This window comes from Budorcas taxicolor, chromosome 1 (assembly GCF_023091745.1).
Source record: "Budorcas taxicolor isolate Tak-1 chromosome 1, Takin1.1, whole genome shotgun sequence".
Lineage (NCBI taxonomy): Eukaryota > Metazoa > Chordata > Mammalia > Artiodactyla > Bovidae > Budorcas > Budorcas taxicolor.
This window is the reverse complement of record NC_068910.1, coordinates 134,015,740-134,040,293: the sequence shown is the minus strand read 5'-3', so window position 1 is coordinate 134,040,293 and position 24,554 is coordinate 134,015,740. Positions and strand designations below refer to the sequence as shown.

At 50.5% G+C, this 24,554-nt stretch overlaps 1 protein-coding gene across 1 annotated transcript in view; it reads left to right on the top strand.

Annotated features, from left to right (window-relative positions):
* Positions 1-11,177: 11,177 nt before the first annotated feature.
* The window catches only part of HEG1 (heart development protein with EGF like domains 1), an 83,661-nt gene continuing 70,284 nt past the window's right edge, over positions 11,178-24,554 (top strand). Inside the window, exon 1 of the mRNA XM_052645155.1 lies at positions 11,178-11,454. Coding sequence (XP_052501115.1) covers positions 11,178-11,454 — 277 coding nt within the window. The remainder of the gene's footprint in view (positions 11,455-24,554) is intronic.

Below are 24,554 nucleotides of genomic sequence, written 5' to 3'. Positions count from 1 at the left end.
CAAAGGATTAGCAATCATCCCCCAGCAGCCAGCAAGAGGGCTCGATGAATGCTGACCTGTGCAATGGGACATACACCATATGTGTTAAGAGGCTAAGGTTCAAATATGAATCCCAAGCTGAAAGTCACAAGGACAGACACAATGGCAGTGTCAGTTTTTTTGAGTGAACTGCTTGGCATGTGGGCAACTCTGTGTAACTCTGTGTGTCTATATGGGTCAGGATGGGCTTGCTGCTGCAAGAAACAGCCCTCAAGTCTAAAGGTGAGATCCCACTACAACACACTTTGAGGATTGACAGCATCACTGGAATAATTTTATAAGGCCTTTCAAGATGCTGATTTGAAGGAACAGCACAGTTTATTTAGGAAAATTATGTGTATGTGTGTGTGTGTGTGTGTGTAGTGAGTGATTGTAGTTTTGGTTCTGTGCATCTTTTATTCATGATCTGTGTAGCTCTTTTTTTTGCTCAACCAGATTGAAAGACCTTCAGTAGTAGAGGTGTGTCTTTAGTTATAAATCATCCCAATTCATGGCTTTAAGTATTTATTATGTGCCCTGTCAACCCATCCATCTCATCATGGATTCATTCAGTCACTCACTTAGCAAGTATTTAATGAATGTGTACAAGCCACTCTTTTTGATTCAGAAACTGTGAAGCCAGATGACAGCACTTGCTCCCTTAGTAGCCTGCAGCTTGGTTTGCAGGAGTGCTCTAGGATGAAGAAGCAGGAAAAGGGTGCAGACTTTTGAGCTGGCCAGGAGGACAGGAAACGGGATTTGGAATAGACTGCTCTTGGATGGTTCAACCAAAATGTTCCGAGACTCATAATCATTCATCATATTTTCCTATGGACTGAGGACACAGCATCACCTCTTCTTTCAGTTCAGTTCAGTCGCTCAGTCGTGTCCGACTCTTTGTGACCCCATGAATCACAGCATGCCAGGGCTCCCTGTCCATCACCAACTCCCGGGGTTCACCCAAACTCACTTCCATCGAATCGGTGATGCCATCCAGCCATCTAATCCTCGGTCGTCCCCTTCTCCTGCCAGGAATGTTTTACCATCACCTCTTCTCTTGAGTATTCCTACTGCACTAAGGATAAGGAAGTGGTTATCAACTGTGGCTGTAAATTAGAGCCACATTAGTTGATTCTAAAATTTTAAAAAATTATTTTTTTTATTTATTTGGTTGAGCTAGGTCTTAGTTGCAGCATGTGGGATCTAGTTCCCTGACCAGGGGTTGAACCCAGGCCCTCTGCTTTGGGAGCTTGGAGTCTTAGCCATTGGAACACTAGGGAAGTTCCAAAAATCACCTAGAAAACTTAAAAAAAAATATTGATGCCCCACCTTATGGCCAATGGTTCTGATTATGTAGGTTGGTTCCAGGAACCAGCATTTTGTAAAAATTCCCTCAGCAATTCTCATATTCAACCTGGGCTGAGAAACTCTAGGGCAATGCCTGGTTTTCAAGGCTCTCATTCACTTCCCCATCTCCTCAGGAGTTCCGCTCAGAACCCCTCTTGCACAGTGGCCTCCTTCCCAGACCCCTCTCTTTCATGCGGGCCACAGTTCCCTTCCCCCCCCACCAGACAAGGGCAGGGGCCGTGAAGGTCCGCATCCCTGGACAGCAAGCACAGGACAGCCAGTGTTGTGGGCACTCCCTGCAGGGTGGGGGCTCAGCACAGGATTTGTTTGGGTTGGGCGGGGAGGAAGAACAGGGTGGGATGGCCATGCCTAGCCTGCATTCACAGTAGCATGTGGACAGCCCCAGTGCCCTCCACTGACAAATGATCCCCTTGCTGGCCGAGAGCTTGGAGCCTCAGATATGCACACTCTGCTGGTCAGCAGCCATGCAGCCCTGTTTCCAGTCCTGTACTGTTGTCTGAGTCTCTCCTTATGAGCGAACAATACAGGGGATGGGCCAGCGCGCTGGTCTGGATCTGAAGATACATCCAGTCCTGGCCTTCTGTGTGTCCTCTGTGGGCACACCCCTTGTCTTTTGAGTCCTGGGTCCATCCCCCAGGTTCCTACAGCTCAGTCAGTGAGGAGCTTGTCTAGACTTGGCCCCATCTACTCAGAGACAAGGCCACTTGAAAGGGATAAGAGATGTCACAGGCCACCTGTTCTCAGTCACTCATGTGAAGCAGACTTTTGGAGGCAGGATATTTTGAGACATTTATTGTCTTTTATTTGTTATTTCTTATCTTTGAGATATGTATGTATTTTGTATTGCCTACAGTGGGTCACGATTGGGGAGATCTTTTGTCTAAGGCCCCAGGTTCAATTTTGTTTTCTCAAATTTTAAAAACAGGTAAATCAAGATGTAACTATTATTTATTTGTTCCTTAATGTGTTTCATTTTTGTATGACACGTAACCCCTCATATCCCTCATCTGTCTTGATTGTGAGGTAGGCATGCCTACCAATGGCAGATACTACTGTCCATCTTTTGCAGTTGAGAAAACTGAGTTAATTGATTGGCTCAAAGTTGTAGAAATAGAGAATAGAGAGGCCAGAACAAAGGCTCATGTGTTCTCATGCATTCTACTTCCTACTCCAGAGCCCTTTTCTAAAAACATTGCACTGGTCTACCTCCATCTTTTAAAATGGAAATAGTTTTCTTTTCCCCCCCCTGATTATAAAAGTAATAGGTGCCATCAAAAAACACATACACAAATGTTAATAGCAACATTATTTGTAATAGCTGCTCATGGAAGCCACTCAAATGCCCATTAACCATAGAAGGGAAAATAAATTGTGGGTTGGCCCCCAGCTTGGGTGCTGTGAAGCAAGGAGAATGAAGGGTTGATAGCTGCATCGGAGTGGATCTGCCATCATATGCTGAGCAATAAAAGCCAGGCACAAAGGGTGCATCCTACAGCACTCCACTGCTAGCAAATTTAAAAAACAGGTGTTTTGTATTTTATCAAAAACTGCTAATCAGTGCTGGAAGAATTCCGGATGGTGGTGACGGTGTAGGAGGATGGGCAGAGGAGAACGTGGCATCTCTCCATGCGAGTGCTCCCGTGCTTACGCTCTGGTAGTGAGCTCGGAGTGGTACACTCACAGCCACTACATGCGCACTTGCAGAACCCTACACATATTCTATGTCTCGCATTTTAATAAGAAGCTGTAAATAGTGACTCGTGGTCCTGTAAGAAATGCAGATGACACAGAGGAGGACACATGTTCTTCAACCAGTTTTAAGAATAAAACCCAGAGAATGTAAAGGCTTATTCCACAAATACTTTTTAAAATGTATTTAGTTCTGTGTAACAGTTTGTTAGAGAAAAGAAACGGAAAAAAGGAGAAGAAAAGAAGAGTTTGATTAGAGGAAAGGCAGGAAAAGAGAGTCTGATGGAGACACAGAGAAATTGGCGAACTGGGAGTACTCAGTGATGCAAAGTGATATTTGAAGAAGCACGCGCACGGAGGAGACCCATGGAGGTGAAGCCACAGACTTGCTCCTGATTGCTAACCTGGGCTGTGTGTGGGGACCAAGTTATTGCTGCTCTTTGAAAGACAGGGATGCTGAGCTGTCACATGAAGATACCACCTTCCCAGTGACTCCGGATCAGGGCCTGACACTTGGGAGAGTCCTTGTCAACTATGTGTTGACTGGTGAATGAGATGATGCCTGCAAACGCAGGCCTCTCTGCCCATGGCAGGAATGTCATTCTGGGTTTTCTGCTCTTTCCTTAGGGCCCAGGCCACTCTGCCCTGTGTCCTGGCATCCCAGGAATTTCTCTGCCTGCTCTGGGGAGGATTTTTCATGCTAGAAGGCCTGGCAAAATCAGACCACTTTATCAGAGTCCCGTTGCGCTGGAGAATGTTCCTGGCTCCTTGACGTTTCCAGTGTGTAACCGATTTTATCGGAGGAATGTTGTTTGGAAAGGAACGGTCCTCTCAGATGGGCAGACAAGAAACGGAAGGTCATTCGAGGACCCATCCCGAGCTGTCGAAGTTGGAACTCAGGGTTGCTGTACATGATGCTTGGGAGCTTGGCCAAGCCGTGAACAAGCCTTCCTCCCTGGAGGAGGTCCCAGCCCGTTTGCAGTGCGTTTGCCTTGCCGTGTTTATGTTCTCACCTTGGCCATCCAAGGCAAATGCCTCTGGAGCACCAGCAGGCGGAGAGCAGCCCAGCTTGGCCTGGACAAAACGAAACCATTCCTGACATACCAGAAAAGGACAGTTAGGCATCTTCTGGGGGGTCAAAAATAAGGAGATGTGTTTATTCCTTCAGCCCTCTTGTCAAAATCCCAAGGCATTCCACTTCCTGGAACTCTGAACAAAGCAGTGCAGGGGTAGCAAGTGTTCCCTGGGGGCCTGCATCCTCTCCCTTCTGTTACAGCCCTAGTGCTGTCAGGCCTGGCTCAGCAGCTTCTGTCTGCGGGGGTTCTTGATGCACCACTGGCAGAGGAAAGGATGGGGTGGAATGCAGAGATGAGACAGAGACCGGAGAGGAGGAGGGGTCAAGGCAGGACGGAAGTCTTTGTTCCTGGTGGGAAGGAATCTACCCTGAAATGGGAGAGAGCTGACACGCCCCAGCTCAGGCTAAGGATGCTGGGTGCAGATTAGCAGAGAGGAGCACCCTGGAAAGAGCTGGGAATGCTGGACACTGTCCACTAAGCTCTGGGAGCCCTGAACAGGGTGGGTCTACTGGTACATTGGTCTCACACTCTACAGCTTTCTAAACTTCTTCATTCTGGTGGGTAGAACTGTGTCTCCAGAAAGAAATGTTCAAACCCTAACCACTGGTACTTGTGAATGTGACATTATTTGAAAAGATCTTTGCAGATGTAATCAAGTTAAAATGAGATCAGACTGAATTAGGTTGGGCTGTAAATCCAATGACTGGTGTCCTTATAAGAAGGCCAGGTGAAGATACAGAAGGAAGAAGGCCATGTGGTGACAGAGGCAGAGACTGAAGCGATATGTCTGCAAGCCAAGGAACACCACTGACGGCTGGCAGCCACCAGGAATTAGGAAGTGGCAAGGGAGAATTCTCTCCTGGAACTCTCACAGGGAGCACGGCCCTGCTGGCATCTTGACTCTGGACTTCCAGCCTTCGGGTCTGTGAGAGGATAAACTGTTGTTTTAAGCCACCAAGTTTGTAGGTACTTTGTTTTACAGCAAGCCTAGGAAATGAATGTGTTGATGTTCCCCCAAATTTCAAATTCAGAGGCCCCACCCCTTCAGTCCCCCAACTCTTAACAAATAGCCTTGTATTTGCTATTTTACAAAAAATTTCAAGTCCTCAGAGAGAAATCCAAACCCCATCAACTTTCTCCTCTCTCCCTTCTCCCAAGGCTGGTCCTTCCGCCTGTGCTATGGATTCTCTTTTCCTGCTTCTCAGAAGCCCTATTTTGTCACTCATCTTTTCTCTTTTTTAACCTTCGATTTTTCTCTCTCCCAAGCAGACCCTTTCTATGACCACATTCTCCCACTAAAATCAACAAAAACTCCCGGGCCCCTCCACTGCCCTGTAGTCACTCTCCTAACACACTTTCCCCTTCAAAGCCAAGCTCCTTTTTTTTTTTAAAAAAAAGATTTATTCATTTATTTCTTTTGGCTGTGCTGGGTCTTCGTTGCTGCATATGGACTTTTTCTAGTTGCGGCGAGCAGGGCTACTCTTTGTTGTGGTGCGTGGGCTTCCTATTGCGGTGCCTTCTCTTGTTGCGGAGTAGGAGTTCTTGAAGAGTGGCCTTCAGAAGTTGTGGCATATGGGCTCTAGAGCGCTGGCTCAGCAGTTGTGGCCCACAGGCTCAGTTATTCCCAGGCATGTGGCATCTTCCTGGACCAGAAATCGAACCCATGTCCCCTGCATTGGCAGGCGAATTCTTAACTACTCGACCACCAGGAAAGCCCAAAGCCGAACTCTTGAAGTTACATCGACCAGCTTGGTCTCACCACTTCCCATCCTTCCCGACTCGCCCCACTGTCCCTCCAGCTCCCTTGACACCTTTCTTACTATGGTCGCTGGTTACTTCCATGTTGGTAAAACCAGTGGATTTCCAGGTCTTTACCTTACTTGACCTTTCAGCTGAGTTACATGCGGTTAACCATGATCTCCTTCCCTTGCTCCAGTGACACAGCTTTTCCTGGATTTCCTCCCACGTCTCCATGGCTCCTTCCCAGTCTCCTTTCTGGCACAGTCCCTCTCCCCAGCCATTTCACGGTGTGTCCTCGGGGCTCATTTCTAGGCTTCCTTCGCTTACTACAGCCCTCTCTAGATGACCTCACTCCCTGTTACGCAGATCTAGACCTCAGACTTGGACCTCTCCTCTCAGGTCCAGGTCTGCAGAGGCACACTTGGCATGGCCACGTGGGCATCTCAGAAGCTCCCAAGTCCAAGACAAATGTAATGGCCTTGACCTCAGTGATCTAGTTCTCATCCTCTGTTCCCCTTCCTTGTGTGACTCCACTAGCCATCCAGTCATGAAAGCAGAAACTCGGGAAATCTTTGACCTCTTTTCCTTGCCCTCTGTATCTATCTGTGTATCTCATGGATTTTACCTCCTGCAGTCTCAAGTCTGTTTTCTTCTCTGAACCCGTTTCTATCATCCTTGTCCAAGAATTTTCATTTCTCACATGAGCTCCGAAAGTTCAGGCATCAGCACTTGTCTCTTTCTAAATCATTCCCCTGGTCACAGCTGGAATGATACTTTCCATCTCCACCTCACTAACCTAAAACCTTAAAATGACTTCTCTGAATTATTAAGATAGAGCAGAAAATCTTAAAAAGGGGCTGTCAGGATCTGCTCTGAAAGTCTCCAGCCTCACTTCCCTCCATGTTCTTCCTCACTCTCTGTGTTCTAACCAGGTTGGCTTGCTTTGGTCCTTTCCATTTATCTCAATCCTTCCTGCCTCAGGGTTTTTGCTCCCCACGCTCATTTGCCTGATTAGTAGCCTGCATGTTAATTGCTTCCAGAGCTTCCAGATAGTAGCTCAGTATCATGTTTACAGGGAAACCTCACACCATGTCTCTTCCTCCAGGGCACTTTCCACAGTGACAAGTTTACATTGCTTTCTTTTGATTGCTATCTGTCTCCTCCAAATCTTTAAGCTCTGTGAGGTCTGAGAGACTCACCCAACAGATAGTGTCAGACACAGTGCCAGCACAACATAGCACCCAGCACAGTGCCAGGCACAGAGGAGTCACTTAGTAAATATCTGTTGAATGACTAAATGAGAGAAAGAAGGCACTATGCTGAGTTCAGGACTTCTCAGAAAGCAATTCACAGATGAGGGGTGGAAGGGACAAGCAGGTGAGAGGATGAGTAAATACTCCCAGGGTGTAAAAATGTGATGAACCCACAGCAGAGGAGCAGGCCCAGCATCCCACCCCCAGGTGACACTCAATCCAGGAGTCTGTTGACGGGCTTCTCAGCCCTCAGGGTCTCTAGTCCCCTGATGTTACTGATATGCAGTCACCCTACTGCGACACTATCCTCAGGAACAGGCACACTCTGGGCCGGTTCTGAAGGCAGTGTTATTAAAGGCTCTGGTTAAAATCAGAGAATCATGTGCAGCACTTTAAGTCCAGTGGGCTCCTGATGGCTTCTGGACAGTGATCTCATCATATCCTCAGATCAACCCCAAGAGGCAGCAAAGGGTAATGATTTTTTTCTCCCCACTGTACAGCTGGGGAGACTGAGGTCAGTGGAGATCACTTTTCTTGGCCAAGGAGTGAGAACAGCTCAGGAACAGAACTTGGAGAGAACCCAAGGCCCTCTCTGCAGGGTCCACCCTCCAGACGATTGGCAGAGGAGGAGTCCACAGGCCGTGCACAGCCTGCCGCAGGAGCCTGCAGGCTTGTTTACTTTGGTGCAGAAGGACATTTCATCACCTCTTGGAACCACAGAATGTTAAAACAGATGGGCCCTGACAGATCCTCTGATTCAACACCCTTGTTTTATGAAGGAGGAAACTGAGGCCAGAGATATGAATCTCCTTTCTCCTCCCTTTCCTTTCCCTGCCCTACTGATAGCAAGTGGTGGGGTAGAGACTGCCAGCTGTTTACCCAAATTCCTTCTCCCCTTCTAGCCTGTATGGCTAGACTATATTTTCCAGATTCCTTTGCAGTTTGGTGAGCCATGTGATTATGTTCTCTCTAGTGGGATATAAGAGGAAGTGAAGCCTGGCCTATCCAAACCTCCCATCCTCACATCTTCATGTTCTTTTTCACCTCTGGCTGATTGGGATGTCAATTCCAAGGGCAACTTTGGAAGCTATGCATTAGAGAACGGCAGAGATGCCACAGTGTGGAGCCCGATAAACAAGCTGGGGAGAGCCACCCCCATGACCTGAACATCAGTGCCTCAGTCTGTTAAGTGAACGGGGAGAATAGAATATCTACCACGTAAAGCTGCTGCCTAGCCAAAAGCTAATCCAACTCCTGTAGGTAGAGCAGGAAAGCCCCTGCAAAAGCTCTGACTATGTACAGTACTGGAGATGCCAGGCTCACTGCTGATTTCACAGTCAACCACTCTGGAGTGGTCCCACTCCCACCCGTAGAGAGGTTAGGAATGTCTGACTCTTAACCTACTCAGTCCAGGAGTTTGGTCTGAATGGGTTTCCAACCTGTTTAACTCTAGATCTGGAATGGACCTAGGAATGTCATCTGATTTATCTCCTTGGCTCTGGACAGGCCTCTTCTAAGCCATCTGAGATGACCAAAAATCTTGTCTGGATTTTTATATCCCTAGGAAGGAAACACTCCAAATTCCTTAGACACCTGTTTTATACTTCCTTGCTACTGTGTCAGAAGTTTTTTTGTTTTTGTTTTTTTTACTGAACACTAAAATAGCAGAGCTGGAGTAGTCTTAGCAATCATCAGGACAATCTTTGTTTCACAGATGAGGAAACAGGCCCAGATCATACAAATAGTGGTGAAGTCAGGACAGAAAGCTAGGCCCCTAAAACCAATATGACTGCTCTCTCCAGGGTTCTCTGCCTCCAGCTCGCTCTTGCTCTTTTCTCTTGTTCTGTCCTGGGAGGAGATGAAATTATGCTGGGATCCATCTTCACTGTGATCAGTCTTTCTAGGTTCTCCTGTGTTTCCCACCCTGCCCCTCACCCACAGTTTAAGCCTTACCCAGCTGACCTGAAATAGGTCCTTCTCGTAGAAAGTGGAGAGAAGATCAGAGATGGTGAATCTGTGCCTAAAGGGGAGGCATGTGTGACAGGTGCATGTTTGGGCCCCAGGCTTTGATGGTGAAGACCTCTCTGAATCCTCTCTGAAGCCTGAGAGTCATTAAGTCCTTACATGTCACTGGTTCCCCAGCAGGGCAACTGGGTTATGTGGAATGTTCTCCGAGGAAGGAAGGGAATGGCAGTGACCAGAACCTCTGAAACTCATAGTGTCTTGGCTTGTTGGGGTTTGTCTGGCTGCCTCTGGGCAACTGATTATATCAGAACTCTGGGCAGCCTGTTACTATGAGAGCAGGATCCAAGAAGTTGAACTGGGGCCAGGAGGGCAAACCAAGTTTCCTATAGGAGTGTGATGATATGACACTTTCTTGGAAAGGCCTGGTAATTCCACACGAGAGCCCTGGAAAGCTGGGTTTGTTTTGTGGTTCTTTAAAATCAAAATAAAACCAAGTTGTTAACTTCTCACTCCACAGTTTAAGGTGAGCTTGTATATACAGAGCATCCTTTATGTTTTCTAAGTGACTCACTTTGACTGAATCACCAGAGAGTGGGTCTGGGTCCATCTGTAGCTGTCCTGGATACCATGATCTGCTCATTACCCTCAAGGTGGGTCATGGGGCTCAGGGACGGCCATTGAGAGGAGCAGAGAATCAGGGTGGAGACAGGCCTGAGAGGGAAGTCCACACTCATAGCTTCCCAAGCATCTGGTGGTCAGACAGGGTCCCCAGTAGAACTGACGAGACTCCCAAGGAGCTCCAGCATTCATTTCAGTTGAGACATTGTCTGGATTATTGCAAATTCAAAATTGTGGGACCAGAATTAATGACGCCACATGGTCATTCACAGATAAATCACTTCATCTTTGGGTCTAGCTTCAGAATCTTGAGCAAAGTATTCTCTTATTTTGAGCCTTTCTTTCTTCACCTAGAAATACAGAGGCTTAGTCTTAAAATTTTACGGCCATTTTATCCTTTATTTACCAAGAAAGTCTGTTTGCATGAAACCTTTGACTCTTTCCCCTGAAGGTATCCGTTTAAAATTTAGGGATCCCTGTGCTTTATTCTGTTTAATGAGAGATCTACAGCCCTTTTCTGGATAGGCCTGTCTGAATTCACAGTTTTCTTTTCCCTGCAGCCTGTTTGGGTGTCCTGGCCATGACATTTCTGCAGAACTTTGATGTGAGCCAAAGGCAGTGGTGGGGTGGAGATGGAATCCAGGCTTGAGAGGGCGCGGGGAGCTGGGTAGGATGACTCTCCAGTTGGCTGAAGGGTGAGGTGTTAAGGCTTGGCCACCGCCAACTCAGCCCCAGCCCTGGGGGCCTGGAGGAGAAGTGGTGGTGGGTGGTGGGGACACTTCAGATTAATGAGGGTGGGGGCCTAGCTTTCCTGTCCTGACTTCACCACTATTTGCATATCAAAGCACTTTGTAGGATCTAGTTAGTGCTAATCACATTACCCATACCTGCTTCTCACCGATTGATTGTGCATTTAAGGAGTTGGGAAATTCTGGTTCCGGATTTGGAAGACTCGGGTTTTCTAAATTTTCTGCACTTGGCAAGGCAATTCTAATTGGGGAAGGGAGGGCGTGTGAGCATGTGTGTGTCTGTGTGTGCGTGTCCGTGTGTGTGCGCGCGCCGAAGGTTGCCCTTTCCGAGGACCTCCCCCCGCGGTCCCAGGCCGGCGCTCGCGGCCCGGCCCCCGCCCCCTTCCTGCCCTCTCCCCGCCCCGGCCGGCCCGGCCGCGCTCGGTCGGTGATGTCAACCCGAGGAGGAGCCGCCCGCCCCGCGACCCGCCCGGGCTAATCAGCATGGAGCGGCGCCGAGGCCGCCTCCGCCGCGCCCGCCCGGCCCCCGGCCTCCCTCCCCCGGCTCCCCACAACTTTTGAGGCGGGGACCGCGCTCGCAGCCTCACTTCGCTCACTTCCCCGGCCCCGCGCGGCACCCGCCGCCCGCGTCCCTCGCACCCGCGGCCGCCCCGCGCCCGCCCCGCGCGCCGGGCATGTGAGCGCGGGCGGGCGCCGCCACCATGGCCTCGCCGCCGCTCCTGCTGCTGCTGCTGCTGCTGCCGCTGCTGCTGCCGCCGCCGGCCGCCCCCGGGACGCGGGGCCAGCCGCCCTCCCCGGCAGGCGCGGGGCCGGCGTGGCCGACCGAGTCCAGCCCGGGTCGCGAGCTGCCGCCGTCGCCCACGCCGCCCCCGGAGCGCCGCGGGCCCGCATCCCCCGGCCACCGCCAGACCGCCCCTGCGCCGGGCGCCGCGAGGCGGCCGGGACCCTCGAGCCGGGCCCCCCAAGGCGCGAGCGCGGGTGAGTGAGAGCGGGGGCCGAGCGCCGCGCGAGCCTCGGGCTGGGGGCGTGGGCGCGCCCGGGGCCGCATCCCCTCGCCCTAGGCCCGGGCGACGCTCACCCCCGTGGGGGCTCCGCTTGGCCGGGCGCGCCGGGACTCTGCGGGTGGACCCGGAGGGAGGGCAGCGAGCCAGGAAGAGTGGTTTCCTAGACGCTTTCGCGGGAGGCTGGCCTGGGGGGTGTGACCATCCTGTTGTCCCCCCAACCCCTTGGAAGAAAACTTATCTCCCATGGTGGACCCGGGATCCTGTATACACCCACCTTAAAAATAAAAGGAAAAACCCAAACCTCACAAAAAGCACTTCTCCCACTTCGGAGGTGATAACATCCGGCCAGCCCATTCCCCAGTTCCATTTCTTTTTTTTTTTCCTATGGATGCAGAAATAGGCCCCTCTCGGTACAGAGTCTGACTTTCGAATTTAAATAACTGAGTTTTTAAAAAAGGGTTCTAGCCCTAAGGATATTTGTAAAAGACAAAGGATGTAGTTGGAAACCAAACACTCCACTGGCTGGCTGTAAAGCAGAGAGATCCAGGGACTGTGTGGAGGTAGGGGTTCCAGGGTGAAGCCCTGTACGGCAGACCCCAACACAGGACTGTCCCCCAGCCTTTCCTCCCTTTTCTTTTCCTGATGAGCTGTGGCTCCATACACAGCCACCGCTGGTCCACTCAGGGAGGGATCTGCCTGCTCTCCTCCAGACCTTTGTATCCAGTTCCTTCTTTGGGTCTGGAAGACATGCTAAGGGCCAAGTGGAATTCCAACCATAGTACCATTGTGACCCCGGGAATGTCACCTCTTTTGATCTCGGTCTCTCCATCTGTGAAATGGAAGTAATGACTCTAGCTCTTCCCAGCCTCTTGGTGATGATGGGACAAAATGAAAGTAAAAATAAGTGGAAAGTGCTTTGAACAAAGCCAGCAATGCAGTGGTATTAAACCACTGCCTTCCCATGAGTGACACAAGGCATCTGTTCTCCTGGGTTACCCAGAGAAGCCAGGTCACTTGGAGCGCTAGATACTGTCTTAGAGTTTAGGTGAAGGCTGAAGACAGGTTTCATCTTCCTAGTGGATACTTCATTTAAGTCTCTCATATCACACAAACTTCCTGGGATAGGAATTAGCTTACTTCATTGCACCTAGGAATGCTTCCTCTAACTAAATAAGCAAAAAGCTTTAAAAACAATCAAATCCTCAAGTAAAAACTCAATTTCACATTCATTAGTACTCTCATCATTGCAAATGCCTTGCCCTTGTGAACTTCTCCATCACAGGCACAAGACTGAGAAACTGTAAAGGGAAGAGAGAGGGGAAAGAAGCTTCCAGAGACCTGAGAGAGATACTCACCGTGACTCCAACTCTAGGTGACTTACAGTGCACATTGTTTTAAGTTCCACGGAAAGGAATCAAGAACATAAAAGAGAACATTTCCTGGTTTTCGCACACAAGGAAAGTAACCAAGAATACTGTGCAGAAACGTATCAGTCCTCTAAATGAAAGTGGAGTACGGGAACTGAAAGCAGCTTTCTATGGCTGGAAGTCAGGCTTTCTTAGCTGTAGGGTCTGGTCTTGTTCATGGATGGGTGGGAGGGATGCTGACTTGCGAGGGACCTGAATGGATGAGACTGGTACAGAGGTCTCCTTCCTTCTCTTGTGGCTGAGAATCCTCACATATCACACAGAGCTCGATGTTGCAAGAGAGGGACAGTGGAGGCAGCTGGCTTAGGGGACTCAGCAGGTGAGAGCTGGGGCTGATCTCCCTTGCTGGTCAGGGACCCCTGCCACCGTAGATGATCCATGCTTCCTCACAGGCGTGGCGGGTAACTCTGCTAGTCTTGACTTTGCAACCTCTCCAGTTGCAAAGATTCCTTTGGGGAGGTGAGAGCAAAGGAGGTTTCAGGTGCGTGGTGGCTCTAGAGACACGCACATGAGAGCCACAGAGAGCAGCTAGGCAGGAGCTGGGGGCATCTCAAACTTCTCTGACCTGAGAGGATCTCCCCTGTTCCTCCCACCCCTCCACAGAGACCACCCGAGGAGTGTCTTGGCTTCAGTTGAGCTCAGGCTGGCTCTCAGGTGGAATGTAAGGAAGGTGAGAGTAGAAGAGAGGAAATTGATTACGTGTTGAAAACTAATAGAAGCTACTGATGCAGCTGAGGATTCAGGCAGGACTTGTGCTTCTTCTCTGGTGGTGGCTCAGACAATGTCACTTAGAGGGAAAAAAGAAACAATGAACAAGAAATTTGCATCAAGTGATGTTCAGTGAGTTTGAGTTTCCTAGTAACCTCTGAGATTTTCTTTGGACGTTTTTTGATCGGCCACTGTGTAACACAAGGTACAATCAGTTATTTCCAAGGCAGCCACGTCTCAATGCTGGAAGGGCCTCTGGAGGCCCTGTGGTCCACACAGGATCCCATTTGGACGTCTGCCCTCTCTGCACCCCTGACAGATGGACAGCCAGTATCTGCACCAGTGCTCTTGTCTTTGGGGAGATGCTTGCTGCTGCTGGTTATGAGCCCTGAGTCTTACAAATAAGGTGCTTCGTTGGATTGTTGGGGAAACTGCCTACAGCCCCTTGTGTTGTGGGGATGTTGGTGGTCAGTGCCTGGTCCTCATGGCCTGGGCTTCCAAATACGGTGTCAACAGAGGGACCAGAGATGCCCTTTTCTTCCCCAGGGCCATTTCTAGCCCTGTCCTCTTGGCAGAGTTCAAGGTTCTCACTGTTGAGTGATTGGGCTTGCATTCTGTGGGTTGTTAGCCTGCCTTAGACTACAAGTCCCTGCCCAGCAGCTCTGCCCTGCTTCCCGTTTGTGTGGCCTTTGTTAAACTTTTGCGCCCACCTGTCACCCGCAGGCTGTTCAGCTCAATTTGTTGCTGGTGTTTCAGCCAGCGGAGATAGGATGCCAAGTCCTCGAGGTTTCCTTTCCCTTGCTTTTCTTTTTTTTTTAACAACTTGGGGTTTCCAAGCCACAGTTTTAAGCGGAGTGCTTACGTTCATACACTGACTTTTGCAGTCCGTATGCCAGGCTTTAATTGTGAGATCCGCAAATGAGAGTGGGGGTTGGGGGAGGAGGCTTAAGTCATAATGAAAATCAATGCAGAAGGAAAGAACTTTCCCACCCAAAGGGGAAATGACGCTGAGGAGCTGAGCAGCCAACCCAAGGAATAATAATCATAGAAAAATGCAGTTCCCTAGAGTAAAGGAAGCACAGCGAGCCCAGCCCCTTCTGGGCTGTTACAGAGCTGTCGCCTGAGTGGCTGTAACTTTGCGGGCCAGCTGGTCACTCAGCTTTAGCTGGGGGGAACCCTTGCATAGTGCAGTGAGGACCCGAGCTAGGCAGGAGGCAGCCCCCAGGGAAGAGAGAGGGGCTTCCCTTCAGAACCGTCCTGGCTGGGACTGGTGGTGGTGGTGGGGATTCCTGAGCAGCCCTATTGCTTTGATGGGGGGTACCCCAAATAGAAGGAGAGGTGTGGGAAAAGGGGCTCACCCTGGCCTGTGTGTGTTTAAAAACCACATCCTTTTAACCTCATGCGTGCAAATGCTAAACTGCCGTTTCCTGCCCCAGTGGTGTGGGCAGAGTGAGAATGAAAGGTGTTTGCTGCCCAGCTGGGCAGTTACTGCACCCATGGTCCTGGAGCGGGGGCCGGGAGGAGCCTGTGCCCTCCCAGTGATTCCCCTCTGCCTTCCGGCAGCCCTGCCCAGCTGGCTGAAAACGGCCTTCTCGGAACTGGTGTGTTGTCTCAGCCGCTCAGAAGGAAAGCAAAGCCCCTATGGCAGCTGCAGTTTCTGAGTCCTCGGTGTGTCCTTCAGCGGCTGCCCTCTGCCCCACCCGCTTTTGTGTGAACAGAGGTTTCAGCTGAAGTAAATGTCCCTCCTTTCAAGAATCCTGGGGAAGGAAGCAACAGGAAAGACAGTTTCACTCCCTCTTTGACTTCTAGTCTTTGAGCATCTGTGTGGTGGGAACTTTTGCATTCCTCATCCCATTTAATTCTCAAAATAACCCCCACGAGGGATATTATTGCCCTTTTACAGTTGTGGAAACTGAAGCCTGGTGATGTTAGATAAGACATATAAAGGGAGGAGGAAGAATTTAAATCGATCTGACCAGATCCATTTGCTCTTTCCACAATTATCATGTAGCCTGTTTTCTCATCAGTAAAATGGGGTGAGAGTTGTCTCGATCACTAAGATCCTCTCCAGCATATCATCCTTCTTTCCTGGTTGCTTGCTCTCACCCTTTTTTAGAGAATAGGGACTAGGATTGGGATGAGGAGATGGCAGGGGTAATGGGGACAACCTGCAGAGTAGAGATTCTAATGAAAGAGAGTGGGACCATGAACCTTTCTACACGTATGAGATGGTATTTTATATACAGAATGTGAATTACACCCTGCTTATATGCCAGTCCATAGGGTATTGGTGCTAGAGGTAGCTACATTCGATAGCAACCAAACTGAAATGAATTGGTGATGTTCTTAACGGGCTCTCCAGGAACAAGGCTGATACTCTGAGGCCGTGTTATGAATACCCATTCAGTAGGAGGAGACATCAAATGTTACCCCATTCAAGGCTGTAGAATTGTTTCTTTTTTCACATCTATGCCCTCTTCTACCCACTTACCATACATCTTGCTTAGACCAAAACAAAGATGTTTCTGTCCTATCTTCTCCCTCTTCTTTCGTTGGAGTGTGGTATGTGACTGTGTGCGTCACATTTGATGGATCTGTAGATCAGAAAATATGTACAGAGCCCTCTCTCTGTGTGAGGAACTCCGGCAGGCCATAGGGAGGGTGCGTGCACCTGGGGTACATGCAGGCTTGTTGGAGTGCAAATACCGATGTCTAAAAGGCGAAATGATGGTGCAGGAGTGACTCATGGCTCACGCATCGTCACGGGACAGTCATACTGACCCTTAGGTATGCTGTGGATGAAGACAGCCTGCAACTTGCAGAGGTGGAGAGACAGCTGATGTGGGCCGTCCGGGGGGACACGATAGAGAGAGGGAAGGAGTTGCCTGAATATGGATAGACAGATGGGGAGGCTATTAACATCAGCAAAATCCCAAATATTGAAACATTGAAGTTTTTATTATTTATTTTTTTTAATGCAGCTTCTTAACAGCCAAGAAGATGGGAGAGAGGACCTGGGGAGACTAGTTAGACTCTAGTATAACTGGAGTCATTGAAGACAGGACTAGAAAGGAGGACTGGGTCATGTTGGGAAGGCTTTCAAGGCCTCTTGAAGGCGTCTGTGTTTGTCTCATCCACAGTGAGGAGCCCCCTGAGGGCTTGCGAGGAAGGAGCAGTATTGTTTTCTTGTTGAGTGTTCACACACGCTTGGTGCTGGGGCCCATGGGTGTATCACATACGCGTCTGCCCATACTACAGCCCAGCAGCCATGTCAGAGATACTGGAATGTTGATGGGCAGTATATCCAGAGGCTGGGAGGGAAAGGCTGAGCAGGGCTAGAATGGAGTGAGTGGAAATTGAAAGGAAGCGATGCAAGAACCCATGCAGGAGAGCCTGGTGACCACCTGGCTGCAGGGATGATGGGAGTACAGGGAAGAGAGGAGCTGGTTTCCATCAGCTGAAGCGCCTTTGCTGTCAAGACTGTAGCCTGCCCCTGTGGGTGTCTTCCGCAGACTGAGAATGCAGAACTGAGCTCAGGTGAGTTTAGGGCTGATTCAGCCTGGCAGGCTGAGCAGCAGTGAACACCCTGGAAGAAGAGAAAGCCAGCTCTGACCTGATGGAGAACGTCCAGCGTAGGTGGCGAGAAGGAAGCAGCACTTGGCAAGGGGCCAGGCAGGCCTGAGGGCAGCGTGAGGGCTGGGCAGCTTGGGGCTGGCTGTGGAAGGGCAGGTGATTTGAGTCAGTGCCCACTGTGGGCATACAAAGCTGTGAAGGAACACGTAAGCTGACTTTAGTTGCTGAGTCTTGTCTCGTCTGTACACTGTTTCAGTTGGAAGGAAAAGGGTGATGGGGAGAATGAGGTCTGAGGGAAGAAGGCAGATGTTGGCCTCCCTGGGCAAAGAGGAAGATCAGAGACCTGGGGCCCTTGATTCCCACCCCAAATCATCGTTGACTGCCCCATCCTACCGAGGCAGGAGTTGGTGATACCGTCCACCTAGTTACATAAAAGAGAAGCTGAGAAGCCGCCCTCCATCCTCTTTGTCCTGACCCTCTACGTTTTGGTGTGTGTGTGCAGTGATGGGGGGCAACTCCAGCTGCTTTTGTTTCAGAACTATATCCCAGATCCGCCTTCTTCATCTCTGCTGTTCTTCTGTTTCAGGACTATGTCCCCCATCTGCCTTCTTCGTCTCTGCTGTTCTTCTGTTTCAGGACTATATCCCCAATCCGCCTTCTTCATCTCTGCTGTTCTTCTGTCTCAGGACTATGTCCCCGATCCGCCTTCTTCATCTCTGCTGTTCTTCTGTCCTCCCTGCGTCTGCTCAGGCTCTCCCTCTGCTCTGCGCTCCCAGGAGCCAGCAATTTCCTTAAAACGTACTTCTGGTAACCTCACTCATGGGCTGAACCCCTCACTCTCAACCCTCCATGGGCTTTCTGTTGTGCTGAGAATAAATTTACACCTCCTGGTAGAACCCAAGATCCGCAGGTCTGACCCCACCAGCTCTCCGGCTTCTTCTCACACCACTCCTGTCCTAACCCTCAGATCACTGTACACAGCCAGCCCCTTCCTGTCCTGGAGACGAGGCGCAGGTGTCTCCAGCTATAATGGTGCCTGCCTTGCAGGCAGAGGGAGCAGCCTGTGCAGAGGCCCCAAGGCCAGAAGGAGCTGCTGCCTGTTTCAGGATGGAGAGACGGGAGGCCACAGTGGCCCAGGGCACATGGGGCCACGGGAGGGCGGTGAGGAGGGCAGACTGTCTTCGAGGCGCCAGAAGGGGTGTTAAGCAGAGGAGTGATGTGGAGAATAGACTGTGGGGAGCCAGTGGCTCTGAGTGTGCACTTGTGAGCCCACGTGAGCTGCTGCTCCGTGGGAGGAAGTGTAGATTTTGCTCGCGTTTGTTCCCTAGTGCCCAGCGTGGGCCCTGGCACAGGGAGCATCTGCCTGGCCTTAGGCCACCCTCTGCCCCAGTGCTACGGTGGCAGCACTCGTGCCGCCGCACGCTCCAGGGCCCCTCTTGTAAGATCTCTTAAGGAGCCAGCAGGCCCCCAGAGGCTGCTCAAGAGGGACACACGCCTTTGAGCTGGATTTCGGTTTGGGGCACTTGAGCGTCATGTTGTCATTCTGCCGTGTAAGCATGTCTGAGGAAGGCTTAAGGTCAGATGGTGTAGGCAGCAGGTAAGGCTCTCTGTTCTCAGCTCCTGGGGTTGTTGGGGCGGGGGCGCTGGAGAGGGGGCTCTGAATTCACTGGAGACTCTGAATAAGAGCCACCCCCAATCTCTGGGCAGGGAAGGAGCTGGGCTGCTGGAGGCAAGGAGGTGGATTTGTTACGTTTGACAAGTTTCTGCTTAATGTCTTTGATAAGTTGGGAGATGAAGACCAGGGAGGAAGACGGGTGACGAGAGGAGGGCAGAGGCCGAGGTCAAGCTCTCCAGCTGGCCCTGCGCCATCCCGGGCGTCTGAACAGAGGCTCACACAGGAGGAAGGAGCAGCAAGAATCTGGAGGAGAGACACCCGGTTGTAATCTGGTGGGATGTTGTTCTTTGGGTGAGGTCCTGACTGGTGATTACCGAGTGTCAGGCCAGTATTGACAACCACTGTTTCCCGTCCCCAGCTTCAATGTGGGAATGAGTTTTACTTCTGTTCTCTGGGACCACCACTCCCTCCAGGTGAGACTTTTTCTGGGATCATCTTTTGCCAGGGTGTGGATGAGAGCCTTGCCGGCTTTGCAGTCATGGACCTGGGGAGGTCCTGGCTTGGAGGTCAGACAGACTCAGTCCAAACCCTAACAGGGCCACTAGCCAGCTGTGGGGCCTTGCTGTGTTACTCAGCCTCTGTGTGCCTTCAGTTTCTCATTTGTCAAATGGGCCATTAATAGGCCCCTGCTCGGGGAACAGAGTGTCATAATACCCTAGAGAGCAGATGTGGGTGCCTGGGCAGGAGAGCTCTGTAAGTATTGGCCATGATGACACTCCCTAAGCCCAGGCCTGTTCACACCGACCGTTGTACTGGTGGCCTGCCACTGGAGGCCTTCACCTCCAGATTCAAGGCTCCTTCCAAGGACCTCTGTTACCTGATTCTCTCTCACCCCGAACCCCTGCCACTCTCACCTGTGGTCTTCTAGAACTCTCTCTCTCCATCCGTAGCTTCAGATGCAGAGAGGAAAGAGCAAGATTTGAAGCTGGAAAAACTCAGTGCGACAGTCCTTGCTCATAGTCATCTGAGGAGACCAGGTTAACGCACACGAAGCAGTTAGGATTCAACAAAAACAGTATGCAAGGTGTACATGACTCCAAAACCTTAAGCCTTTGAAAGTCAGTCATAGTTGGGCCTCTGTGGCCCGTGAGTGCTCTTCTTCAGGTCAGAACCTTTGGACGTTACTGACACACGCCTCCAAAGTGTTTGAAGGAGTTGGGGGCCACTTCAGAGCTGGTTTGCGGGGCACGAGCAACTGGCTGCTGGTTTGTTTTATTTTTGCAGTTATACCTTCTCCCAGATCCAAAATGGGTTCAACTTATCTCCATCTCTTATATTAGAATGGGCCTTGAATTTGTGTCTGTTCCTAAAATAATCTAACCCCTTTATCAAGGGATGAAAAATTGCTGTTATCTAGGAAACTCCAGAGAATATTCTGCAGGCTCTGTTGAAAATGAGGGAATTTTAGAGAAGAGCGCGAGCAGTGGCAGCACTGTTGGAATAAGTGTGGTCTCGATGGGACCTCCTTGCAGGGGACCCGCCTCTGGGGAGGTGAATTCTTGTGGTTTGCTAGGAATTATTTATAGTATCGTCACGCCTTGCGGTGATAGAGTGCCGCTGTCTCTAGCCGCTGGGAGGGCTGGAAAGACAGATACCAGTGGTCGCTCAAGTGCTCTGACGGGGTCAGAGAACTTCTGCTCTTAACCCCTCACTTTCTAGGTCTTTCTAGGTATGGGGCACTGGGCAGACACCTAATGTCTCTGGGTCTTACTGTCCTTAGATTAAAAATGAAGATAATAATGTCTATTAATGCTTCCCTAACAAGGCTTTTGAGGAGAAGCAAATATAATTATGACTGTGAAAGCATATTTAAATATAGACATATCAAGTAATGAGTCATAATATAATGAACTGACGGGGACCTTGGGCAGGACTTTTTATCTCTGAGCCTGTGTCCGTATCTGTAAAACGGAGGTGATAACACCAGTTGTGTCTGCCGCACAGTGTGGTTGTAGGGGGTGAAGTGGATCCATCCTTGTGGATGAGCTTTGTAGATGTGTGTGCTGCGTGTGAGTCAGTCATTGATGCTTCAGGGGAACACATCGGACATTGTTACTACTCTTAAGTGAGGTGGGGCTCCATGGAGAAGGTAGATGTGAGAGGAGAAGGGGAAGGTGGAGAGGAGGTAGAGGGAGGAAGAACATTCTAGAAAATCTCGGTGGCCTTTTTCAAGCCTCTGTCTATCCTCTAAGCTGGAACTGGCTGAATAGCTTCTCCTCGTCTTTGCCTCTCCCACCAAATGGGGTATCCCTCACAGCCCTGCCCTTGGGCTTTTCCCTCCAGCTCAGTGCAGTGAACATTTATCGAGCATCTCTTGTTAGCCACAGTCTCTCACAGGGGACACAGAAATGGGATCATGTAAGTTACTAATTGTATAAAAAAGTAAAACAGTAGTGTTGAGGGAGAGAGTTGTCTTTGGGAAGGCTTCTTGGAGGTGGCAGTCTCTGGGCTGGGCATGAGAAATGAGTCAGCTTTTGCCAGAAAGCCAAGGGCAAGAGAGCAGGGTATTCTAGATAGGAGGATGGCAGGAAGGAAGGCTTGGAGAGGAGACAGCAGGGCTTCACCTGTTTTCACTGAGGGGGTGGTTCCCATACAACCCGTCTTCTCTGCAGAAACCCAGTTCCATGCCTTCAGCCAGCAGTCAGACATTCACACATTTATCCTGCTTCACTTCTAACACCTCAGATAGCAGTCATAAACGCAGACATGTCGCCCTTTTGCTTCCCTAGACCTGGCCTCCCTTTGCCTGATAATGGTCCTGTTAATCTCTCCAATGCACGTTGAAAACCCCCGTCATCTTTGTTTCGCTGCCTTTCCTCACTCATGGGTAATCATTGTGGACTCTTCCCTCCCTTCTTTCCTCCCATCCTCCCATCGTCCCTTTCTTCCTTCCTCCTCCTGAATCCCATCACTTGTTAATCAGATGGAATTAAGTTCACATAACTCCATTCTGATGGTGGGCGACCCAAGCTGTCGTGGTGTGTCATCCCATTTGGGTAGTGAAGCTGCAGTGTGGAGCCCGGGTCCCTTGGCGGACGTCCTGGAAGCAGGAGGTCTGCCTCAGCCCTTTCCCGCTTTCCCATTCACAGGTGTCTTTGTTTCGCTTCTTCCTTTTCTAACCTTCAATCTTTATTTCCATTGTTTTAATCAGTCTTTCTTTGGAGTTGGACAGACCTGGGTTGATGTCTAGGGATTCTATTTGCCATGTAACCTTGGCCAGTTTACTTATCTCACTGCGCCTCAGTGTCTTTATCAGAAAACAGGGATATTAACGGTGCCTACCTCCCAGGGCTGCCAAGAGGATTAGCTGGGATGGTCCCTGTGAAGTGCTGGCACGTGCCTGCTGGAAGCCAGTGCTCCCCTCATCTGGGCTGCCGTAATAATAACCAATAATTACCCTACTCCGGTGGGCGTCTTTTAAAAAAATTCCCCCTGGGTTTATCTCTCCCTCCCTCTGTAAGTTTCTCCCCTTTGTCTTATTTCTCTCTTCAGCCCCATTCCTTTCTTCTCCATTTTACTTTGGTTTTCACTGGCTATGGCAGGTGATTTTTCAAGTATTGGTTTTATTTGAATCGAGTGTCAGGTTTCTCAACCTTAATTTTAAAAGGCTGTTAGTAAACTTTTAATTTATCTCCCCAAATTGGTTTTCCTTTGCCCCTGCCGGCTCCCAGTGGGCCCACGCTGAGCCCCCCACCCTGGTCCCATGAGAGGCAGTGACCACGGCAACCACCTCTTCTCTTCTGCAGTCCAGGCCCCAACGTGGGTCTGATGTGTACATTTTCTAACCCTGTAAACTTTCCAGACAAATGATGCTTCTCTGGTTTCCTCGGAGGCCTGACCACCTCTCGTAGGCCGGTGGAGTGACGGGACTGCAGACTGTGTAAAGGCACCGGCGTCTGGCTCAGTCCGCCTGCCGCCCCGGTAGCGCCCAGGCTTCCTGCCCCCTCCCCGTGCCTCTCCCCCTTCCTCCTCGGAACCAGGATGTTTTCCTTGCCTCTTTATTGTTTCGCTAACCTGGCAGGCCTCCTTTGGTGGAGCCCTGCCACCAGGCTTCCTCTCTGGGTGTGAGCGAATGGCAGAGTGACCACGCGGGAGGCAAGGAGGCCGGCTCCCCACCCCGAACCTTCGCCTCCAGGCGCCGCTTGCTTCTGCCTCTTTCTCAAAACGGCATCTTTGCTAAGGAGCCTCCATTTCAGCTCCTCTGTGCATGTTTATTTTTCAGAGGGTAAAGCGGGACAAAGAACACCAAGGCACAAGGTATACAGGCTCCCTGCAGAAAGCCTTTTGTTTACTTATATAATCAGTGGGAATCTTCTGACCTTTGTCCTTCTAAAGGTCTTGGTCCCCCCTTAAACCTATAGAATTATTTTTAAAGCAAGGAGCATGAGGTCACACCAAGGTCCTTCATCTTTCATTCCTGCATAGATAGGCAGCCTCTTTCCTTAGCACCCCCCGAGGCCACCTCAGGGGCGATTCCCTCTCTGGAAGCCTGATCCCAGTCCCGGGTGGGCTCCAGGTCAGGCGGACTCCTGGTCAGTCCCGCAGGCCTGCCTTTGTCCCCGGAGGATGGTCAGCTGGACAAAAGCTGACTCTTTCACTGGGAGGGGAGGATAATGTGCCTTGTAAAGTTCATGCTTCTCATGACAGGAGGCCTTTCCAGGGGAATCTTTTAAAAAAATCACATCATCGGATCTTGAGTCCAAACACTTCTCAATGTGTATGGTTTTTCTTGGGGCTGCTCCTTTCAGGGTAAGAACAAGGAAGGAAACGAAACTCCCCGAGAGCCCTGGACAGTCCAGATTGAGAGCTGAGTCTTTTGTTCACACAAACTCATTTGGCTCCTAAACGTCCTCCACCCAGAATCATTACATCCGCAGCAGCATTTCAAAACACTGCCCAGAGTGTCCCAGCTGAGCAGGCGGCTGCCTTGCTGGTGAGATTGCAGCCACCCTCCCCCCACACCCCCAAGGTTCCTGCCGGTCCCAGAGCATCCCGCCACTGGCCATCCGGCCTGAAATCCCCCTCATCTGGAGGATTCCTGGGGTGCAGGCCATGAGGCCACCAGGGCCCTGCTGTGGAAGGCCCGGGATTGGAGGAGGGGGCAGCAGCTGGGGAGGGAGAGTGGGGTTCTGGTCTTAGCTCCGCACCTTCCAAACTCCCCCAGTACCCGCTCTGCCTCACTGGGCCATCATCTCAGCAGCACCAGAGGGATTTATTTCCATAGTTCAGCTTTCTTGAAGCTCCTTGACGCAAGATTCCAGTGTCTTGTGTGTGGTTGATGCTCAGTAAACATATGTATTTTTTTTATTGTGAAAAAATATGTCATGTGACTTCCCAGTGGCTCAGTGATAAAGAATTCACCTGCCAGTGCAGGAGATGCAGGAGACGTGGGTTCGATCCCTAGGCCGGGAAGATCCCCTGGAAGAAGAAATGGCTCCTCACGCCAGCATTCTTGCCTGGAGAATCCCATGGACAGAGGAGCCTGGTGGGCTACAGGCCCTGGGGTTGCAGAGTCGGACACGACTGAGTGACTGAGCACGCACACCATTCGTAGTATAAAATTGACCGTTTTAAGTGTGCCGTTCATCACATTCACAGTGGTGTACAGCCATCACTACCACTCATTCCCAGAACCTTTTCATTTTCTAAACAGAAACTCAAGTATTAACTTCCTATTCCTCCCTCCCTCCA